Raw genomic sequence first — 23272 nt, 5'->3', positions numbered from 1 at the left:
TAATAACAATTTGGAACAAAAGAGTAAATTTCTGATAGTTTGGTGAAAGTGGCCAGGAAAGGGTTACTAAGGTGCTAAGATGTTTGTTTAAAAAATTTTTTTCCTTCCTTTGCTAAGAATTTTTTTTGTTGTTATTTAAATTTTTTTGGTAATTTTTCGTCTTACTTTGGTTTTAATTGTGTACTTTAGTAGAAAATTGTAAGCTTAATAAGTAGGTTATTTATTTATTTATTTGTATTTTTGACCACGCCATACGGCTTGCAGGAAGTTCCCCAAACCAGGGAGTAATCCAGGCATATTATTACCATGTATTGTGTAACAAAAGTTAATGATTAAAATTCCCTTAAAGAAAGTGAGAAAATAAAATCCATGCAAAAAAGGAAGGGTCGTGTTTCTTCAGAATTAAAGGATATAGGAACCACTCTGAATAGGGCTGCTTGCTAGCTAGATTTGAGTCCCTGGTGTTGTTCGGAAGAGGGAGGAGAGTCTCATGTACTTCCACTGGAGGTGACCGGGATGAAAATGCTTGTTCTGAAATGAGATTAAAGAGAGCATCATGCATCTCCCTCTTCAGAAGCAACTGCACGTTACAGAAGAATGCCACTAGTGAGTGTAGGAAGGATGAGTGACTGAACTGCTCTGAGTCTTCCAGTTGCCCTTTTCTGCTGTCAGTTTTGTTGAGAATCATAGTAGTAGAAAATTTCATGCCTCTGAATCTAGGATAGAATCTTTTCTGTTTGTAGTCAGTGTTTTCCAGAGAAACAGCACCAATGTTGTGTGCACAGAGATTGGAGATCAGATCCAGGGAAGAGCTGATATTAATACCTTCAGCTGATTGGATGAGACTCACCTATGTAATGCAAGGCAATCTATCTGCTGATATACATGTTAGTTTTATGTAGAAAAATATCTTCACAGAAAACATTTAGAGTAATGTTTGACTAGGTATCTTAGTACTGTGGCCCAGCCAACTTGACACATTAAAATTAATCATCACACTGGTAAAGATGCTATATTTGCTTATAATTTTGGTAGTAATAATAGAATGTCTGTGAATTATAAAATGGTGCATATGACTGAATTCTTTCTTCAGTGAGTTTTGGGGACCAACCTCTGCCTTTGCTTTGAAGAAAACCTGATCCTGTACACAGGATGAATCACAAGGACTTTTTCCTAAAGATCAAAAGAAGATAGGTAATTGTCTATTTGAAGAAAAATATAATGCTCGAAAAGGTACTTGTATTCTAAAGAAGAAATGTAATCACCTTCGCAGCCGTATATCCCCACAGAGGGCCAGTTGGATGTAGAGGCCCATTTTAAGGGATTATGAAGAGGCCTTGAGTTCACTTTTAGGTTTGAGTATTATTAGTAGTTACAAGTTACTGACTGATAGTATGTTATTAAGGCTTTTCTCTCCACTAAGTTTTATACTGCAGTCTTTTAAAATTAACCGATCTTTATTTATTTTAGGTTATATAGATTGGTTCCTTACTATAAACAGTATTGAATTTAGCTCCCGCTTCTCTGCTTTCTCTCCATTTAATATAAGGTACTCTGTTCCAAATCATACTCTTTTGTTTAGCGAACTTCTTGTACTTTACAGGTATTCTTTTTTCCTTCCCCTTTTCAGAGTGGTGTTAACTCTGTTGTCAGAGCAGGTAATAGTTACATATTGCTGTATTTCTCTTTTTCCCTGTTTGTTCTGCAGTAAAAGATGCTCACTTTCACTTACTGTCAGCTTAAAAGATGCTTACTGTCAGCTCTGTGCTGAAAGCTTTCTAAGCATTCTTGATTATCTGAAACTATCCTATACAGTGGTCCCTTGGTATCTGGGTGGATTGATTCTAGGACCCTTGACACCATACCAAAATCCACGGATGCTCAAGTCCATTATACAAAATGGCCTAGTATTTGCACATAACCTACACACATCCTCCTGTATACGTCAAATCGTCTCTAGATTATTCATAATACCTAACACAGAGTAAATACTGTGTAAATGGTTGTAAATACAATGTAGATGATATGTAAGTTGTTGCCTGCATGTGGCAAATTCAAGCTTTGCTTTTTGGAACTTTGTTTTTCTGTCCACATTTGGTTCAATCAGGATGTGGAACCCATAGATATGAATGACCAACTGTTAACTTCTTCAGGAAGCATCTGTAAGAACAATATTCCTCAAGTTCTTATTTGTCCACAGTTTGATCTGTGTACTTTACTTGGAGGGTAATATAGAGTTCTTGGCCAACTGTGAAATCACCACCTCACATTTTCTTTCCTGAGAACTTGAAGGTTCATCACTGGCAGCGCACAGGGTCACTGTCACATTGTGATTTGCTTTTCCTTACAGGTGATGCAGTTCTTTTGCTTGGATGCCAGGAGATGTTATTTTCCTTAAAGTTTGTTTGTTTTACTGGATGTCTTAGCGTCAATAGTTCTGCGTCCGTTTTACCAGAGATGTGTTTGTACATTTGAGTCTTTCAGGATATTTTTCTTGAATTATTTTAGTATTTTTTCTGTTCTTCTGATTTTAGCTGTTGGGTGATTCTGTCATATAGAAGTTGGAATTTCATATCTGTTCCCATCTGTCTCTTTTTTTATTATCTGTTTTCCTTAAATGGACATGAATTTGAGCAAACTCTGGGAGATACTGGAGGACAGAGGAGTCTAATGTGCTGCAGTCGGTGGGATTGCAGAGTTGGACACGACTTAATGACTGAAAAACAACAATTTTCCTTAAATGCTCCTTGGTGTCAATTTCTTCCATCTTCCTCTAGTCTGGTCTTCATTTCTGCAAAGATTTCAAATTGCTGCTTGTTTCTTGACTGTCTGATTTTTCTTGCCTCTTCTCTCGTGTGGCTGCCTCTCATCTGGGCTCTTCTGTTTCTGACGTAAGCTCCTCTTTCATGGCCTTTGTGTCTGCATAACATTAGGTGATAGTTTCCGTCTACCTTGTGGACATATTCTGGGGTTTGCTTCCGTTGCCCATTGTTGCCACCATGGTCCTCTGCTGAGACTCTTGTACATGGGAAGGGGTGACACTATACCAGGAGAGCTGTCTGTGCTGCAGAGCTCTTCAGTATTCCCATGGCACACTTAATACACTTCTGTGTGTTCTCCTCTGTATTACCTGTTGAGATCTGCCTAGCACCTGAACCTCATCTTTCCTTTATCCCCGGGCCTAATCCTATTCAGGATGTTATTCTCAGCTATGGCCTCAGTGCATGGTTCTGCCTTTCCTGGAAGGCCTTTTGGCTGGGTGTGTGCAAAGCCTTAAGTGCTGGGCAGACACAGCGTCTTCTGGTCTCATGGTCTCACAATCCTGTATGTAATCCCGTGAATCCTTTTACAGTCCGACTGGAGAAGTTTTCCTTCTGAGATGTTCCCCAAATGGTGTTCCCTCTCTTGCTTAGGTAAAGGATTGTGTCAACTGATTATAGGCCTTATTAATGCAGCTTTAATGGTTTGCTGTATAACCTGTTTTCTCTGTTTCACAAACCTACGAAGTTTACCAAGCTGGTCTACTTCAAATATATACAATTGTAATTTTAAATATTATATCCTATAATAAATTACTTGTATTTTTTAAGGTACATTTGTATTTATTCCATTTATTCACCACTTTTATGGTTTACCAGATGAGAGCTTTATGCCTATATGTAGCAGAAAAGCATTTCTTTTCTGCTCTCTAAATTTTTTCATTCTTGGCATATAGCAGCATCCATGTGCCAGCATGGCTTTGGCCTTCAGCTTTCATTCAAGCCAAGTCTTGTCCGTTGTCTTTGGATTGCTCCATGAAATGAAGGTTTTTTCCCCCTAACATCAAGAGCCAGGTGTATTATTTGTAAACATTGTATGTAGGTTTTTCAATTGTTTGTAACTGATGTATGTCGCTTGAATAATTTTCAATATTACATTATTTGCTACAGATTTAAGGGTTGAAGGTTATGTGCTTTCTAGAGAAGTAATGATGGTACAAATGCATGAATATAAGCCAGCTTGGACTTAGTTTAAGAAAAAGTTAAATGTCTAGTTTATTCTTATTATTTAAGCCAGTGGGAATAAAGTTATGTGGGCATAAGAATGGTTGAAATTGAATAGTTACACATTTCGTTTTGACAAGAAATGGATTTCTGTTTCATAAGACCATATGCACATGCATTTATTTCATGTAGTCAGCGCTTGTCTTTCTTTGATTAATTTGGATAACTGTAAGTTGATTGAATTGAAAGAAACTCAGAAAGCTGAAAAACTGATGCTTAATTTTAGGGCTTAGTTGCTACGGGCTAGTCCTGGTTTTTCTGCCTCCACACTTAAGATGCACAGGAAGCTCCTGTTGCTTGAAACGGGCCCCCTGTGAGCCACCGCTGCATGGCTCTGGGACTGGGAGATGCTGGCTGGAGCCACCTGAACCCTGGGTGTGGCAGTGTTAGCCTGCACAGGACCAGGGTCATTTCTGATGAGAGCATGCTAGCTAGCAGTAGTTGTGTTGGTAGGAGTGCATACTTTGAGAAGATACCTTATATGTGTATATGTGTGAATACAGAAAACATCGGAGCAGTGTGGGACCAAGCAAGCCTGTTTCCCAGCCCCGGCGGAACATCGTAGGCTGCAGGATTCAGCATGGGTGGAAGGAAGGGAACGGCCCTGTCACCCAGTGGAAAGGAACCGTTCTGGACCAGGTGCCTGTAAACCCTTCTTTGTATCTTATAAAATACGATGGATTTGACTGTGTTTATGGACTAGAACTTAATAAAGATGAAAGAGTTTCTGCGCTTGAAGTCCTCCCTGATAGAGTTGGTAAGTTCTCTTTACTATTTGTGCATTATATGCTTTAAAAAGGATTTCTGAAATGGATGCTTTTTGATTATTTGCAACTGGTATTTGTCTTTTTATTGGAGAATAAGCACTTCTGATACATATTTAAATCAGTCACCTAAGACCATGAAAACTGCTGAACAGATGTCCTGAAACCACAGTTCAAAGGAACTGTGAGGGATATAAAGATGTATAAAATTGTTCCCTAAGAAGCTGACAATCTAATAATTTCTAATATGATTATTTCCCACATTTTGCTCACAGTTTATCTGGACTCTGATGGGTAAGAGTATTTCTCATTAGCTCAAATATTCAGTGTACTTATTTCATCGTACAATAACTAAGAAAAATTTCATGTGTTTATTTTAGAATCTTTAGGTGAAGTGTATCTTTCATTGTGTATTATTATAAAAGTGATCATTGCACTTTCAGCCAAAATTTAAACAACCAGTGCATGTGAATTTTATTATATTTTTAAGGGTTTGTTTTGCAAGGTTTGTGGGAAATGAATGGCTTTTCTTCTTTTTCTTTTAATGACAGCCTCAGTTTATTTTTTATATACACAAATGGTCATAGGAGCTATGAATGACTTTAAATGTCATATGAATCAGTTTTGCCTTGCATACCTTAGGCATAATGACTGGTTTTATTTTTAAGAATAAAGTAAAATAGATTTTATTTTTAAGATCAATAGAATACTCCCAAATGAATGTTCCTTTCTTCAGAGTATTTGCATTTTTACAGTGATGCTGCCATTGCCTGAATCTGGTATTGTCCTTTAAAAGCCTGTATTTTTACAAATATAGCTTCAGCAGTTCTGTACTTGGAGGATAGAATTTTGAAATCAGATTGTCAAGGGAAGCAGCTTACCCAGTCCCCTGTCCCTTTGCTTTTACCCCTGTGTTCCTGGGACAATGCTTCCCCATCCGGTTAAGTTTAGCAGAGCAGCAAGTTACTTTTTAATCTTCGCTTTAGATAGCAGATGTTGTCTTTACTCATCCTGTATAAATACAGTTCTGTTTTCACAGAAGTCTTTTTTAAATTTGTGTTTTTAACTACAGGTGACTGTGTAATAGTAAATCTTTGGCATTTTAAACTTTATCTCTTTTAAGTGTGACTGAACACATTGTTCCTTGTGAGGCATGTCCTCTTTCCTCTTGATCTTGAGAGCAGTCCATTTCCCACATCAGAAACTAACATGGAAGAATCTTCCCTTCAGGGCTTAAAAAGTATCCTCACCTTTATATCAATTATTTGTGCTCATTAATTATCATAATTCTTTTCTGACCCCTTCAAGGGCAAGACTGCTAGCTTATTTGAGATTTTACTGCATTCTGCCACATGACCTGTGTTAGTTCTTTTGTCATCATAGAGCAGAAAAAACTTAGCTTGATTTATAAAAAAAACTGATTTTACCAAACCAAGATATCCAGAAATATATGAGTGTCTCTGGTGATGAGATTTAAGGGTTTCTTAATGTTTTTCTTTCTAGTTCTGGGCCATTTCAGTTTGCATCAATAGACATGGATTGCTTTTCTAAGAAAAAAAAAACAATTTTTAAAAGGAAATCCAAAGGCCTATTTGCAAAGCAGCAGTATGTTATATGCCTAATATAATTATCAGTTAATTATAGTATTCCCTGTGATACTTGATTCTGAAAAGTTATTTGGACTTCATTTATATTCCATGTAGAAAGAAAATGATTTTTCCTAATTTGCTTTAGGCAGTACATTCAAGTTAGTTTTGTTTTCCTTAATCTTAAGCTAAAGGTGAGAGAAAGTGACATCCCAGAGTACTGATTCCCAGAGCGTGGTCTGGGGACTGTTGTGGTACCCTGAAGCATATTCATGAGCCTTATGAGATCAAAATTCATAGTAATCTTAAGGTATAATTTGCCTTTATCACTCTCATCCATTCACAGTTATATACTGAGGTTTCCAAAGATCTGCATAGCTCAGTGAATATATTTTTGATACGAACAGAGTGCATGATGTTACCAAACCATGTATTGGTGAAAGATCCATTCAAAGACCAACAGGTTTTTTTTTTGTTGTGGTAAAAAACACAAAACATTAAATTTACTACCATAACTGTTTTTAAGTGTACACTTCAGAGGTATTAAGTATATTCACATTGTTATGAAATAGATTTCCAAATTTTTTTATTTTGCAATTCTTTCCTCATTAAACAACTCATTTTCCCCCTCCCACCAGCCCCTGTATCCACCATCCTGTTTCTGTGAATTTGGTAACTTTAGGTACATCATAAGTAGAATCATGTTGTCTTGCTTTTTTGTGACTAGATTCTTTCCCTTAGCATAACGACCTCAAGATTCATTCATGTTGTAGCACGTGACAGGATTTCCTTCCTTCTTAAGGCTGAGTAATATTCCATTGTATGTGAATACCACATTTTTTCCCCATTCATCCCTGATTGTACTCTTGGTGGGTTCCTTCTATCAGGGCTATTGTGAGTAGTGCTGCTATGACATGGATGTACAAGTATGTCTAAAAGCCCTGCTTTCAGTTCTTTTGGGCATTTACCCTGAAGTGGAATCATACAGCAATTTTGTTTTGAGGTGCCTGTATACATACTGTTTTTCCATAGTGTTCATTAACATTTTACAGTCCCACCAACAGTGCATAAGGATTTCAATTTCTCATCTTCACCAATATTTGTTATTTTCTATTGGTTTTGATTTGAATTTTTTTTGATGATTAGTGATGCTAAGCATCTTTTTATATGCTTTTTGACCATTCATATGTCATCTTTGCAGAAGTACCTATTCCTTTGCCCACATTTTTGATTGGATTATTTCAGTTTGTTTTGTTTGTTGCAGAGTTATAGGAATTCTTTATGTATTCTGCAGATGAATTTTAATTTAATAGTTTGACAGAGGTTATTGATAATGATTTCAGATTCTACAGTGCAATTAACCTTTAAGGAAAGCCAAGACTTGCTGAGTTTTGATGTGATATCAGAGGAGAATATCTAGAATTATTTGAAAAGACGAATAAAATACTCTTTTTCAACAGCATATCTTTGTGATTTTAAAAGTCAACTAAAAGTACATGCAAAAAAGATTGAATATTGAAACAGATATGAGTCTAGCTAGCTGCCTGTTTCTAAAGCTAGATATATATTAAAATTTTGTTAGAAAATAGTTATTTGTCCTTAAAAATGTATTTCTGTGGGTATCTTAAAATGTCTTTAGATACATCATTTATAATTTTAAAAATAGTGATACTGATATTTATCATACATATAAACAAATACTCAAAAATTTTAGGAGTCCTGAGATCAGAAAGTTTGATACCTTCTGGTTTGGAGAAACTGGTGGGATTTTGCTTTAGTGTTGTGCAGCAGAGAATCTGTTATGTTTGGTAATTATTGCACATGTAAACAAAACTACCATTTGTGTCTATTAGAGTGTCTTTCTGATAAAATTGAATAGCAGTATCTTTAAACAAAAATAGAAGCTCTCATGAATGAGATAGAAGTGCCTTTTTTTCCTTAAAGAATTATCTGAAATATGAAGAATGGAAAAATCTTAACATCAATAGGCTCCTCCATAATTATCCCAGTGTTAAAAAAGAAAAGAAGCTTGTCATTTTTCACCTGTGTTCCTAACGACAATCTAGAACAACCTGCTTTTCCTCTGAAATAATTAATTCACACAGCAGTGTTGAACCCCAATGATTACAGTGGGATCATATGATGGGATGATCATATGATGATCATATGATGGGAAGAGGCCTATGATGGGAAAGGCCTCTGCTGTCATCACTGTGCAGTCTAAAAACAAATAAACAAACATGTAAAACAAGATGATTATAGATAGTGGTGAATGTCCTTAAGAAATAAAACTCAAGTGACTGAGCGGTGGGGTGCTTTTCATAACATGGTCCTGGAGAGCCTCAGGGAGGACACCTGCTCAGGATGAGCCAGCCCCTGAGGATGTGGGGGCCGTGGTCAGCCCAAGGGCATCCCAGAAAAAGATGCCCATGCTGCTGAGGTGTAGGCAGTAGGAGGAAGGTGACAGAACAGGAGGGCAGAGGACCAGCAGGGAATGAAGGCTGAGGGGCTTTGGCTCTGGAGAAACAGGTTGTTATTCAGATGATGAAAGGAAAATGCTGGAGTATTTTAAGCAAATGATCGACATAATCTGGTGTAACTGCCACAAATACCACTCTGATTACTGTAAAAAATAGATTGTAGGGGCAAGAGTAAAAACCTATGCCTTGAAGCTTAATATCTGGATTTTAATAAATGACCATTTTGTAAATGTAAGGGAAGGTGGGTAAAAGTTATATAGGGACAATACTAATTTTGGAACTTTTCTGTAAGTCTATAATTATTAATAATTTAAAATAATTATTGTAACCAAAATACTTTATACCTTGAATAAACAACTAAAATTTTTAATTAAGTACAGTACCAAGAGCAGATGAATTAGAGAAAGAAAAACAGATTCTCTTAGTAACATGACTTTGGGGCATAGTAATTCTGTGGAATCCATCCTGGGCTGGGTCAGTAATGTGAATTTGGTGGTTGTCCTTCGTACAGCCCTCCACATGATTCTGAAGCCTGATAGTGTATTTCAGAATCATTTCTTTGAATAAGTTCAGTCTTCACAGTGCATATTTTGTAAACCATTGTTTGCTTTTTTTGCCCCTAGCAACATCTCGAATCAGTGATGCGCACCTAGCCGACACGATGATTGGCAAAGCAGTGGAGCACATGTTTGAGACAGAGGATGGCTCTAAAGACGAGTGGAGGGGAATGGTCTTAGCACGCGCCCCTATCATGAACACATGGTTTTACATCACCTATGAGAAAGATCCTGTCTTATACATGTACCAGCTCTTAGATGATTATAAAGAAGGCGACCTTCGCATTATGCCCGATTCTAGTAAGTATAAATCGACAGCTTTTACTTTTGATACTTCAAAAAGAATTTGAATTTCAAAACAAGGTCTTTGATGAATTCTTATGGAGATACATTTAAAGTTTTTAATTATTAGGGATAAGTGATTGTTTTAGTTAGGTTGTAAAGAATATTTTCCTTTCCCTGTTCTGAACTTTGGGTTTTTATATGAATAGAATATATAATATGGGGTCCTTTGTAACTGGCTTCTTTCACTCAGCTTAGTGTTTTCAAGACTCATCCGTGTTGTAGTGTGTCCATACTTCATTTCTTTTAATGCCCAAATACAACTCCATTGAACAGATACACTATATTTGTGTGTTCATTCGTCTCTTAACTTGCCTTTTTGAATCTAGATATCCTGGTGGTAGTAAAATGAAACCTCATTGTGATTTTGGTTTTCATATTTTTGATGACTAAAGTTGTCAAGTATCTTTTCTTGTGTTACTGGCCTTTGGTGTGTCTTGTTTTGAGAAATCTATTCATGGCCTTGGCCTGTAGTTTCAGTTACGTTGTCTTTTTGTTACTGAGTTCGAGTCAGTAGTCTAGGTACAAGTCTCTTGTCAGATACAGGACTTGCAGATACTTCCTCTTATTGTCAGAGTTGTCTGTGTACTTTCTTGATAGCCTTCTCTGAAGTACAGAAGTTTTTAATTTCATGACATCCAAGTTGTCTATTTTTCGTTCTGTTGCCCATGTTTTTGGAGTCATATCTAATAATCCCTTGCCAAGTCCCAGGTTATAAAGATTTACTCATGTCTTCTAGAAGCCTTGAATATGTTGATCTTTAACTCTTACTTGGATTTTTGATACATTTTGATTTAATTTTTGTTTATGATGTGATGTCAGGTCCAACTTCATTCTTTTAAGTTTTAAAATCAGTAAGTATGAATCTTCCTCCTTTTCTTTCAAAATTGTTTTGGCTGGTCTTTGCAATTTCATATAAATTTTAGAATCAGCTTGTTGGTTTCTGCAAAGCAGTCAGCTGAGATTGTGTTAGATATTATGTTGAATCTCTTGGTCAGTTTGGCATGAGCGTATTGCCATCTTAACAATGTTAAGCTATTGATCCATGAGCGTGGGATGTTTTTTCATTCATTGAGATTTTTTTCTGTGAATAATATTTTGTAGTTTTCTAAGTTTTGCACTTTTTACATGTATTCCTGAGTATTTCATTCTTTTTGATGCTGTTGTGACTAGAATTATTTTCTTAATTTCAGTTTTAGGTGAGCCTTTTTTTTTTTTTTTTTTTTTTTAACTACTCAATGGCTTTTCCTCAAACACATGAAGTCTTGGCCTTGGACAAATGTGTCTGATAGACAGTGGATATATGAGCAATGTGCTATCCTCTCCTGGTTTTTGTCTTTTTTTTTTTAAGCTCTCCCTGTGAACATGCTGCTCGTAAACCCACTCATGGTCATCTGGCCCTGACTTCTGCCTTCTTAGAGTTTTTTTTTTTAGTTTGTGTGTATTCGTTATGAGTGTATAGTGGAAAGTGTTAATATAGGCAAGAATTTAGTGATGAGAACATTCCTTAAAAGCTTTTCTCCAACCTATATGAAATTTTTAACATTTTCGTAGAGAAGTGTCTAAAGCAGTTGCTGTTGACTTGATAATAGAAAGTATGGGGTCATTTGCATATTACCCATTGCCTGTACCGACCATGTCTTTATCCTCACTCCTTTCTTTTGAACTGTATGAAAGTCTATTTGCTGTTAGAATCTGTGGTGATGTTCTGATACAAAGAGCTCCATGGTGGCCTTTGTTTGAGTCGCTTGCTTCTTCATTCATGGTTGCTATAAAACGTATGGCAGTCATGTATATGGGATTTCTTCATCCACATGAGGTGCCATGAAAGTGTGGTGTGGTATGATGCTGCTACTTGATGGAAGAGCACTATTGAAGAAGAGTTCAGCTTAGATTTCCTCTTTACTCCTCCAGAACTGGTAACATGCTCATGTGGATTATTTGTATTATGTGAGATCAGAATTGCAGGTTCCGGATTATATCATTCAGTGAGAGAATTTATTATAATCAAAGAGCAAACTGCTGTTAATGTAAATACAAGATATGGTCCAGACCAAGATACATGTGGGAATTAAAAGGCGCGCTTCTAACTAGTGTGTCAGGATGACTGGCATAAGCATGGACACCCGGGATACCTGGTCGTCCTGCTTGAAGGCTCTCTGTTGCTCCATAGGAAAGGGTTCCAGTTACTCAGGAGCAGTAAGGGGTTTCTTAAAATAGAAATGTAACTGCCTGGTGCCATCCCCTTGCCAGCCCCCTCTCCCCTTTGTACATTGTTTCTTTGTTGTTGGTAGTGATAATTTGCTCTCATTTTTATGTGTTTTCCTAGAATTTACAGAGTTCTTGTTAGGTCGTAGGGTGAGCAATGTTTTCCAACACTCAGATTTTCTTAGGGACTTTTAAAAAAAGTTCAGGTGCCCCATCCGTCCTCCGAGATTCAGTTGAGTTCACCTAGCACCTATTTTTATAGCATGAGAAATCTCTTTTATTTTGAAACTGGGTTAGGAGGACCATGTGTAATGAAATGAAGTTGAGGGAGAAAAGCTTTAAGGAGTCCCAAGATAAGGCAGGAATTCTTAGGCATTTTAAGTGTGTAGTACATTCTCAGTAATCCCAGTAGGCATTGTCTGCCTTAAAATCATTTCAAAGTAAAGCAATACTTTGTTTCACTAAAAGGAATTATTAGATTTATTATGTATTTTTGGCTGCATTGGGTCTTAGTTGTGGCATGTGAGATCTTCCTTGTGAAATGTGCAGGCTTCTCTCTGGTTGTGGTGTGCAAGCTCCAGAGCCTGTGGTCTCACGTTGCAGCACCCATGGGCTTTAGTTGGCCTATGACTTGTGGGATCTTTGTTACCCGACCAGAGATCAAACCCACATTCCCTGCATTGGAAGATGGATTCTCAACCACTGAGGGAAATCACCAGTGCAGACTTATTTTTTTTTTTTTTTTTTTTTTAGACTTATTTTTAAGAAGTTATAAAACACAACAATTGTAAATCAACCTCGTGGTTCACAGGTTAAAGTGTCTGCCTGCAATGCGGGAGACCTGGGTTCGATCCCTGGGTCGGGAAGATCCCCTGGAGAAGGAAATGGCAACCCACCCTGGTATTCTTGCCTGGAGAACCCCATGGACTGAGGAGCCTGGTGGGCTACAGTCCACAGGGTCGCAGAGAGTTGGACACGACTGAGCAACTTCACTCACTCACTTATATGTCAATAAAATTTTTTTTTTAAAAAGAAAGATATTATTATAGTTGACAACTGAACAACCTGGGGGTTGAGGTGGGGAACTGATCCCTCTGAGCAGTTGAAAATTTGCATATAACTTATAGGCAGCCCTTCATTTCTGTGGTTCCTCTGTATCCATGAATTCAATCAACTACAGATCTGTTTACTGTTGGAAGAAATCCCGGTATAAGTGGACCCATACAGTTCAAACTCCTGTTGTTCAAGGGTGAACTGTATGTAGTTTTTTCTTGACCTTTTCCTTCTTTTAGTCCTTATTACTTCATTAGGTAATTATCAGATCAGATCAGATCAGTCGCTCAGTCGTGTCTGACTCTTTGCGACCCCATGAATCGCAGCATGCCAGGCCTCCCTGTCCATCGCCAACTCCCGGAGTTCACCCAGACTCACGTCCATTGAGTCAGTGATGCCATCCAGCCATCTTATCCTCTGTCGTCCCCTTCTCCTCCTGCCCCCAATCCCTCCCAGCATCAGACTCTTTTCCAATGAGTTAACTCTTTGCATGAGGTGGCCAGAGTACTGGACTTTCAGCTTTACCATCATTCCTTCCAAAGAAATCCCAGGGCTGATCTCCTTCAGAATGGACTGGTTGGATCTCCTTGCAGTCCAAGGGACTCTCAAGGGTCTTCTCCAACACCACAGTTCAAAAGCATCAATTCTTTGGCACTCAGCCTTCTTCACTGTCCAACTATCACATCCATACATGACCACAGGAAAAACCATAGCCTTGACTAGACAGACCTTTGTTGGCAAAGGAATGTCTCTGCTTTTGAATATGCTATCTAGGTTGGTCATAACTTTCCTTCCAAGGAGTAAGCGTCTTTTAATTTCCTGGCTGCAGTCACCATCTGCAGTGATTTTGGAGCCCAGAAAAATAAAGTCTGACACTGTTTCCACTGTTTCCCCATCTATTTCCCATGAAGTGATGGGACTGGATGCCATGATCTTCATTTTCTGAATGTTGAGCTTTAAGCCAACTTTTTCACTCTCCACTTTCACTTTTATCAAGAGGCTTTTTAGTTCCTCTTCACTTTCTGCCATAAGGGTGGTGTCATCTGCATATCTGAGGTTGTTGATATTTCTCCTGGCAATCTTGATTCCAGCTTGTGCTTCTTCCAGTCCAGCGTTTCTCATGATGTACTCTGCATAGAAGTTAAATAAGCAGGGTGACAATATACAGCCTTGACGTACTCCTTTTCCTATTTGGAACCAGTCTGTTGTTCCATGTCCAGTTCTAACTGTTGCTTCCTGACCTGCATACAGATTTCTCAAGAGGCAGGTCAGGTGGTCTGGTATTCCCATCTCTTTCAGAATTTTCCACAGTTTATTGTGATCCACACAGTCAAAGGCTTTGGTAATTATAGCTATAATTAAATATGAGCCAGAGGAATTTCTGGTTATGCTTTTGGAAATTGTTTACATATCTAGATTTTTGTAAATAAAGTTTTATTGGCACACAGTCACACCATTCATTTATGTGTCATCTGTGTCATCACAGATGTATCATCACAAAGAGATACAGCTGAGTAGTTGGTACAGAAACCATATGGCTTCAAGCCTGAAATATTTATTGTTTGGCCATTGAAGAAAAAGTTTGCTGACTTTTGGTCTAGAAAATCAAGATGAGTGCAAGATATTAAAAACATTTTTAAAAATTATTAAAATATGTGAGTTGGTGTGTATCTAAAAACTGACTCTAAATTCTTTTTTTTCCTTCCCCCTTTAAATATAGATGATTCACCTCCAGCAGAAAGGGAACCGGGAGAAGTTGTGGACAGCCTGGTGGGCAAACAAGTGGAATATGCCAAAGAAGATGGCTCTAAAAGGACTGGCATGGTCATTCATCAAGTAGAAGCCAAACCATCTGTCTATTTCATCAAGTTTGATGATGATTTCCATATTTATGTCTACGATTTGGTGAAAACATCCTAGATGTCATCACGAACTTTACCAAATTTGTGGAACTATTAAATGTATAATTTGTAGACATAAAGACTTGATTGCTTTCCAGTTTAATGAAAGCTTAAATGTCCCTGCGAACCCACAATCTCTGCCAGCAGAACTGGTTTTGTTCTGAATCGTACAGATTTATGTGAACACAAAGCATTTTGTGTAAGGAACTCCTTCCTCTTAAAAGAAGTCTGTCTGTCTGGAAGGGAGTTACAGGCAAGTCTGGTAAAAATTAAGCTAGTATCATAGTCATTTAAAACCGTAATAGATCTTATCCACTTTCCCCTTCACTCTTAACACTTATTCTGCTGCCACAATGCAAGCATAGTTTGGTTGCATTTTTGTTACTGCCTTTTTTTTTTTTTTTAAGATATATATGTATGTATATCTCTACCTATCTATATCTGTGTGTATACATATATAATATATATATACACACACACACAGATCTGTGTACACACACACACACACACACACACACACACACTTCATTGGCAGTTCTTTGTGGATTGAGGTAGGAGTTAAATGATTTTCTCCAGTTTAACAGGAGTGCTTGACTTTATATCACTGCTGTTTATTTAAAAATTAAATCTGGGCACAGGAAGAACATGGGGACATTCAGCTTGTGTTGAAAGTCAGAAGTTCAGAGCACCATTTCAATCCAGAGGGTTTAAACTGTAAATTCAAACATGAATCACTTGTGGATATTTAATGACCCACATTAGAATTTATAAAACAATTAGAAATCTAGGTAAAAGGCTGCCTTTAATTCTAAGCTTTGTACATTTTTTGTTTACATTTTTTTTTAATCTTAAATACTTTTTTAAAGCGAAGCCCAGGTACTTGGTCCACATTGTGTAATACAGGTGTGTTTTGGATGATGCATTTGGTCCACTATTTGTACAAATTAGTACTAGTCTGGGTTTTAGTACATGGATTTAAAAGGCAACAGTATATCAGTGGTTTATGTGTATTTGGTAGGTTCCTGGAAGAACATAGTACTTTTATATTAGAAATGTAAGAATGGCATTGTTGTCTTTTACCAAGTTCTCTCGGATCCCTTTGTTATTATTACTGTTATTACTGGTGTATGATTATGGTCAGAAGGCTTTTCCCCCTCAAAGAATATCTAGACAATTAACAGCTTAAATTCCTGACACCTTTTTTGGTGCTGTGTGTTCTTGCTCACGGTGTGCTGATAATGTGGATTCATTCCATGTGGTGGGTCCTGCCACATCAGGGTCGGTCACCTGCGCTGGCTTGTGGGTGTAACTGATAGCAGCCCTTAGCTGTTGGAACCTTCCCTGCAAGGCTATTTGAACTAAAATAGAACTGCAAAAGTGGTTCGTTTAGCAGCAAAACATCAGCCTATCACTTTGTTTTGGATGATCCCTGGCAGTTTGAAAGCTGGCTGGGAGAAAGATGGTTTGTGAAACCAGTCTTGTAGAGGTTGAAAATCTTACCTAAGATTAGGGCAGAAAGCTTAAATACATAGGCTGGCAATCAAACACCAGGTCTGTGTGACCCCTCTCATAGCTGTTCTTGATGTTAGTTTCAAGGCCATGCTGTACGTGGTTGGTATGATGCCCATTTTCACTCTCAGGAAGGCTTTGCCTTGTTGTGCTGGCGTATGGTAACCTTGTGCACCATGTAAATCCAGCACCTGGTTCTCTGCAGTGTGCCCTCACCCAGGGTGGTCAGGGGTGAGCTTCTCCATGCAGTGAGTACCTAGGTCTTAGGTGTTCCTTCTGTGGTTGAAACAAGTGTCATACTACAGAGCTGTCGTCTGTTCTGCTGGTGGCTCTTGTAAGAGTTCCTGCATGTGAATCTCAAGGCTGAGCCCAGCTCCCCGAGTCCAAGAGGACACGAATGGCCAAGAGAGTGAGGTGTCCAGTGTGCACTGCAGGAACAGGACACAGTGACTATAGGCTGAAAAACAAAGTCCTCTGGTGGTATCTTGAGGGTTGGATCAGTTGAAACAATTCTTGCATTACTTAATGACTTGCATTGTGGTTTTTCTGCAAGTACCTTTAGGAACTTTTAATATACCACATGATCTGCCACTGTCGAGATAAATGTGACATGTGATTTGTTATCATTATTTTAATCATTGTTCCATTTATTGCCTTTAGGGTTGAAGGAAGGGGAAGGGGTTTTATGTTGTTATTTTCCCTTTTTTTTTTTTCATTCTTTTTCTTTTGGTGGCTTAAACCACACTTCCTGATGCCGTGACTAACTCTGCTTCCCAGCTGAGTATTTCAGGCTTCGTTTAGGCTCATGTTTCAGATCTGCATGCATTGCTTGCATTTTCCTGGTATCGGAATGTTGGTTCCTTGTTCTAGGAATACAACATTAATTTCCAAAATTATCATGGGACTTGTGACAACACAAGACATGAATCTCTGTATAAAATGTATTGGCCTTTCTCATTGACCTGCTATAGTATTATTGTGTCGTGTGTGTGCGTGTGTGATGTCTGGCTGCCACGTAAAGCTTCAAGGGAAGACCTTAAAAGCAGACCATCCTTTTTTGCATGCTCTATTCTAAGTAGAATGTTCAATGTAACTAACTAAAATTGCATGTTAAATATATTTAGGTTTTTTGTTTTCTATCTTTGTTTTTATTTGTTTTCAGTTTCTGTATATTTGCTTAACTGTGCTGTTGTAGTGGTTGTAGGATATAAATGCACTGGTGAAGCAAATGTAGTGCCAACAGAAGGTGATTTTCCTGTTGTGTATGTCTTGCAGCATTTGAAGGGACTGTGCATTCTTGAAACAATCACAGTTGCTTCTAAACCAGATTTCATTTCTGCTATTGTTTTACGTGCCAAACCCCCAAGTGCATTGGGCTTGAGTCTCTGAACGCCGTGGACCCATTAGAAGACTGTTTTGATTGTCACAAATTGTAGTGCCTGAAAACATTATTAAGCTGATTGTCTTAAAAAAAAAAGAAAGTTCTCCAAAGACAAAACAGGAATAATTATTATAACAGAAAACAATTATGGTTGAAATGTCTGTGGTTCCTTGGAAATGCTGCGCTTTTTGTATTTTCCATCATTAGTGCAGTTGAACGAATGTGTATAGTTCAGAGGTCTTCGTGTTCGCATTTTAAAATTAGGTAAATGACCTCATCTTTCAAGCTTGAATTCATTTTTAATTTTAATTTTATTTTATACAATGTGTAGACAGTTCCCTGTTCTCTGCATTTAGAAGTATAAACAATATAAAGCTGTTAATTCTGTAAGTAATTTTTATAATTATGATGTAACTCTATCCTATCCTTAAAACATTTAAAATAAACCCTTTATGTGCAACTTTTGACTGCAAATTTTGTGCTTATGAGCAGACTGTGATGTGTTAAACCTGCTTCTGTGAAAAGATTTTTTGAAGTTTTACTTGAAGATTTTAAGTAACCTTTTCCCCTCTTTTCACCAATGTAAATGTCAGGTATACATATAGGAACAAAAAGAAGTAGAATTTTTATTTGAATGGTAATTAATACTACCTAAAAAGAAAAGGGGCAATAATCAGTAGCCCCAATATATTATATAGTCCAAAGTATTAAACTTTGTGATTAGCAATTAAGAAATTTCAATTTATCATAAAATTTTAAATTTAAAAAGAATTTTTAAATAGGATTAAATAATGTGTTTTATACTTTCATATCTTTTCTTGCTGTAATTGCATATTGCTTTTATTAATACTTAAGTACCAATTAGATTCTGTAGTGAAAAATCTTCATTTTAAGCACCAAGGCATATAAGTACTGAAACTGTATGTACTCTGTTTTATCTTCCTGGATAATTTTATCAGAGTAAAAAGTAGAATTTATGGTATTCCTACACTTAAATTAGGTTTTTTTTTTTTTTAATGTTACCCTGTTTGGCCCAAGGATCTGTGGTTAAAGGTGACGGGACAGGTCTTCCTGCTGGCAGAGTGGCGGGGGAGGCTTGGTGTGGCAGCCACAATGGCCACTGCCAAGGCCATGGCCAGGGGGAGGCAGGGTCACCTCTCAGGCTCTGGTGGGAGGAGCCACAGACAGATACAGGAAGGAGATGGACCTGGAAGCATAGGGTTCACCCTGAGCGAGATCTTACAGTCTTCTTCCTGGAAGTAATCACTCATTGCAATAACTGAAGGTACAGCTCTGGAAATATTTTTTCCCCAAAATAACAAGGCAGGCTTAGTCTAAAGGTGGGTGGTTGCTGACTGCTACTTGTAAACTGAAGAACTGCATCTAAAGCAGTCACCACTGTAGGAGAATTGCAGGGGTGGGCTTACTTTCCATTGTTTCTTCATTTGGTACTGTCAGCTCTGTGATAATAAAAGCATTTGACACTAATAAAGCACTAGCAAAAGTGCTTAATAAGTACCTCACCAAGCACTTTCCACCCATTTCATTTAATGCTTTTTGTTTTGGTTGTGTGTTTTGTTTTGCTGTTGGCGTGTGTGTGTGTGTGTGTGTGTGTGTGTTGCCATGCCACACAGCGTGTGGGATCTTAGTTCCCCAACCAGAGATTGAACTGTTGGCGTGTGTGTGTGTGTGTGTGTGTGTGTGTGTGTGTGTGTGTGTGTGTGTGTGTGTGTGTGTGTGTGTGTGTGTGTGTGTGTGTGTTGCCATGCCACACAGCGTGTGGGATCTTAGTTCCCCAACCAGAGATTGAACCTATCCCCCCTGAAGTGGAAGCACTGAATCTGAATTGCTCAACTGCCAGGGAATGCCCTTCATTTCATTTTTAATCCTGTGAAGAAGGCATGATGTTTTTTCATGTTGTGCTGATGTAAAAGAGATGAGGGTGGGGTCCCTTGTACAGGATTACAGAAGCGAATGAAACTCAGACCCCCAACACTGTGCCAAGGCTGCAAGCTGCTTCATTCTTGCATCGGAATTAAATTACTTCAGTGGAGTGATTAAGTCACTATAATGTAGAAAGCTATATCTCTTTATAGTGAGAATTATACCCCCAAATGATAGCTAATAAAAGATACAAAAATATTTATTATTTAGAGATTATATGGGAAATATTTTAAGAATTTCCAACACAAGAATGTACTATTTTATATTTTCAAGACACTTCAAACATCATTAAATTAATACTCCTATTAAACCTGGACTCCTATCTAATTAGAGTAATTAGTTTTTCATTCATATATATATATATATATATATCTAGTTCTTAGGTTGCTGAATTTATATGTAGTTCTCAAGTTCTTAGGCTGCTGAATTTCAGAAGATTAAATGAGTCTGTAAACTGTTTCTCCAGACATTCTTAGATAGTCTCTGTCCTTACATTGTCCATAAAACTCATAGGTTTTGGTAACTCAGTGGCAGATGGTTTTGGGGTACTGCCTTGGCACATTATTTTGCTTAAAATGACATTGCGTTCTTTCTGCTTAATTTTTATGTGAAGGGCACTGGACCAGGTGGTGTTTTGACACCAGTCAGCTCTAGTGATAGCAACCCGGAAGTCTGGGGCCTTTCCATGCATTTCTTTTTTATTTGGCTGTTAACAGTAGGTGAGTAGGCTGCCATGTGTACTGTTAGGCACGTTCCTGCTTCTGTTTTTATCTCCATCATCCTCCATTACTTTCAGCTTACACCTTGAAAATTCATCCTCTGGGAAAACATAAGAGCTTGAAGTACCATGTGAACTACCTGGAAATCCTTTATAGGATTGGCATATTACATAGAGCTTTTGAATTCTGTGTCTTCATGTTGGAACCAGAGCAGATCATGATGTGAAAAGTAGAGAAGGAAGACTGTTTTAAACCCTTGACATTAACATAAAGAGTTAACAACTGAACTGAAGATTGAAATCCAGCATTCTAAATTGTCTTCATATATTGATTGTGAAAGTAGCTTTAAAGCTTTTGCCTTGAATTTGTCTCCTAAAGGATCTATAAGAAATCTGGGCGTGACTGCTAGTGCACTGTGCACTCTCCCACTAGAAAAACAAGGAGAGTAGTCCCTGGTGACCCTGGCTTTTCTCACAAGAGTTAGACTTTGTGGTGGACTCTCTGTGTGTCTTATTTATGGGGGACCTGTTTTGAGCAAAGTACTGCTTCATGTCCTGTAGTACCATGGCTACGTAGTTTTAACCACTGAATTTGTCTTTATTCCAAATCTGATCTGTCACACTAGAAGGACAAGGTTGTGGTCGTTTTCAGACCAGTCCAGCAGAGAGCAGTGAAAAACGTCTCAAGGGATGGAGTCCACGGTCTGCATTGTCCTACAACCAGAATCACTGCTTCTGATCAGTTTGTAAGGGGGAGATCACACAGAGCACAGGAATCTTAACACCCATTGCTGGATGTCTCTTTAATTCACAAGCATTTGTAAAAAAAAAAAAAAAAAGCTGTTGTCACTGACCCTTTTTAAAAATTTGATAATTGTGGTTTTTTAAAAAGGGCCATGCTCTGCTCAGATTACATGTGGTAGACCAGTGGAGGATTTTTTTCTGCTACTGCTCTGCATATTATATGTATCAGCTCAGGCTGCTGTAACAAACACCACAGACCCTGGGGCTTAATAAACAATAGTCATTTGTTCTCTCGGTTCTGGAAGCTGAAAGTCCATGGTTGAGATATCAGCAGGCTGGTTTCTCCTGAGGCCTTAATTTTTGGCTTGCAGACATGTTCTCTCCTTCCGTCTTCACATGATGTTCCCTGTGTCCATGTCCTGATCTTTTCTTGTAAAAACATCAGTCACATTGGATTAGGGTCCGCTGTTAACCACCTCATTTAACCTTAACTGCTTATTTAAAGGGTTTCCCTGGTGGCTCAGACTGTAAAGAATCTGCCTGTAATGCAGGAGACCCAGGTTTGATCCCTGGGTCGGAAAGTTCCCCTGAAAGAGCAGTGGCAGCCCACTCCAGTATTCTTGCCTGGAAAATTCCATGGCCTATTTAAAGACCCTGTCTCCAAATACAGTCGCACTTTGAGGTGCCAGGTAAATTTTGAGGGAATGCCATTCAATCCGTAGCACCATGTTGGATTTTCTTATTATTAAACTTACAAGGGAAAAGAAATCTTATTGGGAGGGCATTATTTTTGACAGTCTACTTGTTTAAAAATTAATACTAATTCTGGTTTTATATAATAGAGATGGATAAATTTAGTGTACTAAAAAGAGCATTAAAAGAAGAACCAAATCTGAGTTCTAGTTGCTCACTTTCTACTGGTATGAACTTAGGCAGATTACTTAGCCTTTGTACCTTCTTTTTCTCATCTAGTTAGGGAGAATCCTGCCCTACACACTGAAGATGCCTGTGAGTTTCCGATGATGCAAACCTGAGCCTGATGCAGGAAGGATGAGTCCCTTTTGTGCTGGGATTTCATTGAGTGGCAGAGCCTCACACAGGCAGTGGCTCTGTCCTTTCAGGCATTGCCATGTTTTGCTTTGATTTTATAATCTTTGAGATCCTAAGTTTAGTTTCACTTATGTAACGTCAGTTGGGAAGATTTCCGTTTTTATGTTTTTTCAGAACACTAGCATCTCCCAGCTTATGTAAAAATTGTTATAAAAAGCACTGCTGAAGGGTTAGTGGCTGTTCCGTGTTTTCCGTTTTATTGTGACTGAGAGGTAGACTATAAAGGTAATCTTGATGGATAAAGCTTTACTTATGTTCTCACATTGTCATAGGGTTCATGAACATTGAACTGCCTCCTCAGTGCTTTTGTTAAACGTGGTGCTAGAGGTTTGCGGTGTCAGCCGGGAGCCCGGTTCAGAGTAATTTAAACAGCGTCCACTCTAAGAATGATTTGCCGCCTATGAGGGGAGATGTGTCTTTAAACCAGGATAGTTATGCCCCATGAAATGTAACTGTTACGTGCAGTAGAGTAAGGACCACTCTCCTCCCTCCCACCCCAGGCGAGGCCTTGGTTCACTGTCTTTAATCACCACCGTTGCTTTTTCTCTAATATGGTCTGAAATCGGTCCCTCTTTGGAGAGGTTTTAAAAGTTAATTATGTTTCTGCGTGGTTGCGGGGGTGGTGTGGAGATTTATGGGTATTAAAATTCACCTTAGAATTTGACATCCCATCATTAATTTCTGGTATGGATTTTTAACATTGGGTCTTACACTCTAAGTAATGCCAACAGCTTATTTTAACTGCAACAGAATTTCATTTTCTTTTCATGGGTGCTAAAAGAAATGACCCTCAAGATTGTGAGAGAATGGTAGCTGGCAGCTGGTACATAACTGTGCCATTGCCTGTGTTCTTCTGTGGGGCACCTGGGAAGTGGTTGAGGGTGTGTTTTGTCCTTCTGAGAGAGTGAAGACAGCAGGCTGCTTTCTTCTAA

The 23272-nt window shown here is 38.1% G+C and overlaps 1 protein-coding gene across 5 annotated transcripts in view; it reads left to right on the top strand.

The window, feature by feature from the left end:
- The window catches only part of SPIN1 (spindlin 1), an 82032-nt gene extending 63734 nt beyond the window's left edge, over nt 1-18298 (top strand). For 4 of the 5 annotated variants that reach the window (XM_059889221.1, XM_005200923.5, XM_015471411.3 and 1 more), the window contains 3 exons: nt 4547-4800; nt 9497-9730; nt 14754-18284. In XM_059889221.1, coding sequence (XP_059745204.1) covers nt 4547-4800; nt 9497-9730; nt 14754-14953 — 688 coding nt within the window. In that variant the 3' untranslated portion in view covers nt 14954-18284. Of the gene's footprint in view, nt 1-4546; nt 4801-9496; nt 9731-14753 lie in introns of all 5 variants that reach the window. The other variant, NM_001192821.3, reaches the window with a different exon arrangement.
- Nucleotides 18299-23272: the final 4974 nt, after the last annotated feature.

This window comes from Bos taurus, chromosome 8, assembly GCF_002263795.3.
Source record: "Bos taurus isolate L1 Dominette 01449 registration number 42190680 breed Hereford chromosome 8, ARS-UCD2.0, whole genome shotgun sequence".
Classification (NCBI taxonomy): Eukaryota; Metazoa; Chordata; class Mammalia; order Artiodactyla; family Bovidae; genus Bos; species Bos taurus.
The sequence above is the reverse complement of the archived record's forward strand: the minus strand, read 5'-3'. Positions and strand labels throughout refer to the sequence as shown.